The 7,245-nt window shown below is 43.0% G+C and overlaps 2 protein-coding genes across 2 annotated transcripts; one reads left to right on the top strand and one right to left on the bottom strand.

The window, feature by feature from the left end:
- Window positions 1–519: 519 nt before the first annotated feature.
- On the top strand, window positions 520–2,474 carry LOC109464986 (E3 ubiquitin-protein ligase TRIM71-like). The gene is made up of 2 exons (XM_019762103.1): window positions 520–623; window positions 1,565–2,474. The coding sequence occupies exon 2, from the start codon at window positions 1,566–1,568 to the stop codon at window positions 2,472–2,474; it is 909 nt and encodes a 302-aa protein (XP_019617662.1). The 5' UTR covers window positions 520–623; window position 1,565.
- A 2,175-nt stretch (window positions 2,475–4,649) lies between these two features.
- Window positions 4,650–5,714, bottom strand: LOC109464985. Its single transcript, XM_019762102.1, has one exon. It carries the CDS (start codon window positions 5,712–5,714, stop codon window positions 4,650–4,652), a length of 1,065 nt encoding a protein of 354 aa, XP_019617661.1.
- Between the last annotated feature and the right edge of the window lie 1,531 nt (window positions 5,715–7,245).

Here is a 7,245-nt window from a genome sequence, read left to right as displayed (position 1 = left end):
AGGGGGGGTACAAAGACGCCCCCCCCCCGGTCCCCCCCATGTCAAAAAAAGCCCGGTCTAGGTAGGGTTAAATAATCGATGTAAATGCTACATTTGGTATATAAAATAATTAAAAACATATATGCCAGGTAAGTGTTTAGGAAGGCGGATGGTCTGTGAGTCTAATGTTCTGGTATGGTACCCATGTGACTTGCATTGTGATATTCTTATACAATGATATGGGTTGTTTTTCTTTCATTATCCTACTGAAAGTTCTCAGTCATTTCTGGTGAACTTCTTGATACAGTAATGTCAGCCTCTTGCCATTGACACAAAACATGCATATTTAGTTATAGTTGAATGACTCTGCTATCATACATGTACAAACAGTCAGCAAGGCGGATGTGACGTCACGAGCAGACGACCTGGGGCGTTTGAAACAAGAAAAACCACTACGTCATGGCAAATGTCGACAGGGCCGCCAACAGATTACAAACTGCTGTTCTTCCAGTCGCCATATATACAGTGTTACCTTCATTAGTCAGATCATCTAAAACTTTAAGAAGTCGTTTGTGGATCAGCAAGGTGATTGTTGCTTGATTCAGTTTAACTTTTCGTCACTGTCTCCAAATAGCTTCAAGCAGGTAAGCCCTTAAATGGCCTTCAGTACCTCTACAGGTCTTCACTTGTACAGCCACTGAAGGTGAGGTATTTTATAAACGTGGCACCACAACAAGGCCGCCATTTTAGGTCAACAGTGTCAAACTACAAAATGTAGTTTTTGAACGCCCATTCTACTCCCGATCCCAGGGCCATAAAGCGAAGAACACTTCGCATTAAAGGAGGGGTGACGTTCAGAGCATTTCTTTAATTTTCTTCTTTGTGATTTAAAGGGGAGGTGAGTTACGGATTCAATTTGCTATTGGTAAAAGTACCATGGAATAACTGTCAATTACCATAACTCTATGAGGCTCTTGGAGCCTGTCAAGGCTACCACTACTACTACTACTACTACTACTGCTGCTGCTGCTGCTGCTGCTGCTACTGCTACTACTGCTGCTGCTGCTGCTACTACTACTACTACTACTACTACTACTACTGCTACTGCTACTACTACTACTGCAGCTGCTGCTGCTGCTGCTACTACTACTGCTGCTGCTGCTGCTGCTGCTGCTACTGCTACTACTGCTGCTGCTGCTACTACTACTACTGATACTACTACTACTGCTACTGCTACTACTACTACTGCAGCTGCTGCTGCTGCTGCTACTACTACTGCTGCTGCTGCTGCTGCTGCTACTGCTGCTACTACTGCTACTACTGCCGCTGCTGCTGCTGCTGCTACTACTACTACTACTACTACTACTGCTGCTGCTGCTGCTACTACTACTACTACTACTACTGCTGCTGCTGCTGCTGCTACTACTACTGCTGCTGCTGCTGCCGCTACCACCACCACTACTACTACTACTACTACTGCTGCTGCTGCTGCTGCTGCTGCTGCTACTACTACTACTACTACTACTACTACTACTACTACTGCTGCTGCTATACATATTCATAAGCTAAGGTCACTTTGTTTTAGAATGGCAGCTCCAGTTAACGTACAAGCAGAGCAAAAGCGACCCACGTCCGCAGTGACAGAGGCAGCGGCACCTCGTACTACTGGAGTCTTCAGACAGGGTAAGATCACTTACGGTGGGATGGGATCAGAACCTGGGAAATTTTTGGGCCCGTGCAGCATTGTTGTGTCGTCTGGTAACGAGATATTTGTGGCTGATACAGGCAACAGGCGAGTCCAAGTCCACACCACAGAAGGGGTTTACCTCCGCAACTTTCCAACAGTCGTACCGAGTACAGAAGACAAGGACATGCGGCCATATGACGTTTCTATGGACGGTAACGGCACACTGTGGGTAGTGGGGAGTGGTGAATCAGCCGATCATGTTGTACAGTACAGCACGGACGGAACCGCCATGACACAGTTTCATCTTCAGAAAAGCAGTGAATACCGTGGGATTGCGGTGGACATGCGCAATAACCACATCCTGGTGACTGATGCAGAACGTGGTGAAGTTGAGGTGTTCCGTCCGGACGGCTCTCTGGTGCGGAGGTTCGGACATCCTGGGGGTGAGATGAGCCGCCCCCGGTACATCACTGTGGACGGGGAAGGGAACATTCTTGTGTCGGACTGGAACACTAATTATGTCTACATGTATGACGAGTCCGGGAAGTTCGTGCTGAAGTTTGGAGGTCAGGGAAGTGGTGAAGGTCAACTACGGTTTCCCCGCGGCATCTGTACGGACCGCTTGGGTCACATCATCGTGGCGGACCGTGAGAACAAGAGGGTACAGATGTTCACACGTCACGGCGAGTATATCCGGACCTTTGAGACTGGGCTTGAGCCAGAAGGCGTGGCCGTGGGACAGGAAGGGCAGCTGGTAGTGACTGATTTTTATAACGATTCAGTGACTATTTTTCCTAGTTATCTGTGATTAAATTAAATAATTAAATTAAATGAATGCATACTAAAAAAATTGTGTAATTATGACGTCATATGACGTCATTATGACGTCATTTATATGATTTTTGGGGGTAAATCCGTCAAAAATAGTTTTTTCCGTAAAACGTAATGGAATACAACCAAACTTTAACAAAAAGTGTCTATGACGGAATGTTAATGTCTGCTAATACTTATGTTGCCCTTGGCAACAACGCTGACGTCCAAATGACGTCATAAAATGAAATCATGCATGATTAAGCTGTCGGCCATCTTGGATTGAAAATCTTTAATTCTAAAAATTGCATTTTTTCACGATTTTGCCTCAAAACGCAACGCAAATAGACTAAAGATGCTCATTTGAACGTTTTTATTAAAAAAAAACACGGGATTAAGACAAAAAATTAGTAAAAAAAACATGGTAACACAACAGCTAATCATATGGTCCGCCATCTTTGATTTTGACCAATGACGTCATAAAATTGGCATAAATTATAAATATATTTAATGATAGAAATTATACGTAATTATATAAGATGTTATAAATGTTAAAAAGGAAGTTTAATGAAACATAAAACCTAGACAATTTTTATGTTTGAACCAAAATTACTGATTTTTCCACAAACTGCCTGTCAGAACCCCGTTGCCATGGCAACGCAAAAAATCAAGAACTCATCTAATTAATATGAAATTGTTCCCAGATATTTTTTAGGAAAAGTCACCAAATTTGACGTTTCTAGCGCAAGCCGTTCAGGCGCTATCTGAGATGAAATTTGGCGCGGGCCACAAAAGCCCCCCCCCCCGGTCTGAATAAGGTTAAACGTTTTCATATCCCAAGACTCCTTAAGAGCCACCGATACACAAGTGCTCTAATTTATACTAAAAACAGAAGCCTACTCATTAATCAAGAGCCACTGATACACAATTAAGAAAGGTAATAAGTTGGGAAGTCGGGAATAAGTTTATTGCTAACCAATATGAAACAAACAACGATAGTAGATTGTTACATTCAAAAGCTAAGAGTACAAATATAACAACTTAATATACAATACTACTGTGACGTATGTGCCTTGTATATAGGTGTATGTCTTTGTATACAAGCAAGTTTAAACAATCAAAACATTCAAGAACGTGGACTGCTAATAATGTCAACGGACGTATCAGTGCTCACAATATATTAGGTATTTAAACAATCGATGTACATGCTACATTTGGTATAATGTACTTAACAACATATATGCCAGGTAAGAGTGTTCTTGCTTGTAGCTTCCGAACCTCGCACCTATTCCCTTTCTTGAAGAAGGTAGTATGCTAAAGCAAACATGGGCAAATATACGCAATACGATATATACGTAAGCAAACAAGCATTTCTACAGTTGATGTTGTCTGTCACATCCTTCTTCTGTCGCTATTCTCTATTGATCCTTTAAACCATATCATATTCCGCAATGCTGAAAAAAAAGTTCAAAATGTGCTAGTTTTTTTCGGAGCAAAGCTTCTGCGTCATTGTGTCTACATAATTTTTGTTGTACAATTCGTCATCTGGGACAGTGTCTTCTTTAATTCTCTGAATACAACAGATACAGTGCTTGGTCTCATACTTGTTACAACGTTCTCCCAAGCCATGCTGTCGTGTATCTGTACCACCTGCCGCTCTACGAGGCCCCGTTACGTGTAGCTATTATTGCTTAAACTGTCATGTATAATTATTCTAGCCTCTACCAGGCACCGCGGATCGCTGGAAAAATAGTAGTAATTGGCCGAAATAAAGGGATAGTATACCAGAGAAGATTCAGGGCCATAGAAACTCCAATTTGGGCAAATTGTATCTTCTATGGCCTTGGACCTTCCCTGGTATAATATCCCTTTATTTCGGCCAATTTCTACTATTTTTCCAGCGATCCGCGGTGCCTGGTAGAGGCTATAATTATACAATATCATTGTTTTGTATTTTTTATGCACAGTGTCTTGTCGGCATGGTGGGCTTCAAAAGGTACACTTTGGTCCCCCTGTTCCACCATGCCTTCCGCATGTGGATGTGGTGAATTGTAATAAATAAATCAATCAATCAATCAATAAATCATGTGACCTTCTCTTTGGGATACGGGAGGCGGTACCAACTTCCAACTACCTTTGACCCATTCTAGTAGGCACTACCCAACCAAGAGTTCTATGAAGCCTCCCTCTTTTGAGCATCCCCGTTGTCGGGGGTAGTATCTTCCCCATCTCTCTGATTGTAACATTTGCACTGTTCTGACCTGGATGTCGGACCGGTGATAGCGTTCTCTCTGACACTACGCGACCTTTTCTTCCCACGGCCGTACTGGGCACCTGCCTTGGCCATACCATACGGGCTAACAGTTTCGTCAAGGTCTTCATCCTTTATCGTTGAGTAATATGGGTCAATTGCAGTGCTATCGACAGTAGCTCCGTCAGCCTGATTTTCGGGGGCATTACCCGGTTGGTTGTTACTTTGCAGTTCGGTCATCGCGTGTTCCTCCCTATAGACATTCTGTTTATTCCGTAGAGCAATGCAGACTGCGAAAAGGACAAGAATGGGTATTGTACACAAGGGAACAAAAACGTACCAGTTCAGGTTCAGATATGTCTGAACTCTTGTAGGAAGAAATACTATGAAGGGATATGTGTAGGCTTTAGTGTTGACGACTGTTGACTGAGTGGGCGTGCTGGTGCTACTTCTCTCAGAGGTGGCCAGTCTGTGTACCACATGCGGTCCACTGTAATTGTCTGGGACAAGCATTCCAGTTTCGATAGTGCTAGTGAAAGACTTAACACCGCATCGGATAGCTCTCCCGTGCCACTGTTTGACTAGTTCTCCATCTACCACTAATATAGACACCGTCCTGACACCATAGTTTGGAGCTGTCTGATTGTTTGAGCAATTTGTAGTTACACGGGACGGCGTCTCCCATGTCCATCCACAAGCACTTATGTCGTGTTGGAATGAAATGTTGAAGTGCTGAGAAGTCAGGCTGGCGTTTCTCTCATCCTCGCCTAAACCCGGCAACAGAATAGTAGTGTTATCTGGTAGGACCCAGAAGATACTGCTTTCTTCCTCCCAAGTCGCCTGGCACCGAAACTGTAAATCATGATTACCAATGTCCTGCGTAATCTTCACCACTGGCGAGGGGCATGGCAAGTCATTTGTGGGAATAGAGAAGATGTCTTCGCCTTCCATCTCCAGTGGGTAGCGGCAGGGTAAAATAGAAGGCATTAGATCAAAGTAAGTCCTGCCACGGGTTGCGAACCAACGATTTGCACAGGTACAACGAAGTTTTGTTCCTTTCCAAAACAGCCATGGTGGTCGCTCTATCCCCCGTAGCCAAGACTGCCTCAAAATCGTCAATGGGTTGCCTTTTATGCTCAAAAGGGATAAGCCTTTAAGACTGCGAAAGGCGTCTGGCGCTATAGAGGTAATCAAATTTTCATCTAGAAATATTTGTGTGGACATACTTCTTATGCCGAAAAACCAATAACTTTCCACCCTCTTCAATTTGTTACCTCTCAGAGAAAGTTTGCCGAAAAACCTATTTTGAAAAGTACCCTTTTTGATCATTTCTATTTTGTTGTAAGACAGGTCCAGCATCGTCAACATTTCTAATGGTTCGAAATAGTGCTCCTCTAACTTAACCAGTTCATTGTGTGAAAGGTCAAGCATATTGTTACGAACCAGTCCCTGAAAAGCTCCACGGTGAATTGATGACATCTGATTGCATGACGCATTTAACACTAACACATTTCCCAGACCATTGAATCCACCACGAACTAAATCTCTCAGTGATGTCTGGCGAATTCTCAGCCACTGTAAGTTTGTAAACCTCACCAGACCTGATGTTGCCAGTCTCTTCAGATTCGCCCCACGTATGTCTAAAAAGCGAATGTTTCCTAGCTTATCAACGGGGTCCAAAGAATGAGAAAAATTAGTGCATGTTACTTCAGTCAGTTTAAGAGATACGGCAGAGGCTGGAATGTTACACCCAAGTGACTCGAAATTCCCAAAATCTGACATGTTGCAGGCGACACATTCACCGCCCTTGCTGTTCGCTAGGTTATTAATACTACTCATACGGATGTCTGGACAGGTCGTATTTTTGCATACATCTGGTCGAAACCTTTGGCATCGGATGTTGGTGTGAATCCGGGAAGGGAGAATCCCTCTTGGAACTGTTAGATATACTAAGAAAACAACATTTAAAACCAAGTTTCCAAATATGGCCATTTCAGATCTTTCTGGAGTATTTTATATTGCATTGGCTTTTACTGTCTTAGAAATGACATCTGTGCCACTTTCAGTTGATTACTTTAAGTGTTAATGATGGGGGACTTTTTCGGGATTATTATGTGAAAGACTTTTTCGTACAATGCGTTGAAAAAGGCAAGGACTGAAAGGGGTACGCCTTTTAAAGCTCGTTGAAGTTCTTGGAACATTTGTCAACTGCTCGCGCCACTTGTCCTATGGAAAGGGATGAAAATGAAACATTAAATACGATGTATATGTGGTTTCAAAGATTATATCGCCCAAACAATCTTAACCCTTGTCCTGCTGGCATTTTTACACAATATTTTGCAAATAATTTGAAGTCTTCATCAGGTCACATTCCCTTTCCTTTTTTGCCCTGTGATGGCGTAGTTATTTCCGCATTCGTTGCGTTTCGGTGTGATGCGTTGCACGAGAAACACTTCCAAAACCAAATCGTACATATACAGGGCACTTTATAAATGGTACTACATGTAAAAACCATATA

This window comes from Branchiostoma belcheri, unplaced genomic scaffold (genome assembly GCF_001625305.1).
Source record: "Branchiostoma belcheri isolate BF01 breed outbred unplaced genomic scaffold, Haploidv18h27 scaffold145, whole genome shotgun sequence".
Taxonomy (NCBI): Eukaryota; Metazoa; Chordata; class Leptocardii; order Amphioxiformes; family Branchiostomatidae; genus Branchiostoma; species Branchiostoma belcheri.
The sequence above is the reverse complement of the archived record's forward strand: the minus strand, read 5'-3'. Positions and strand labels throughout refer to the sequence as shown.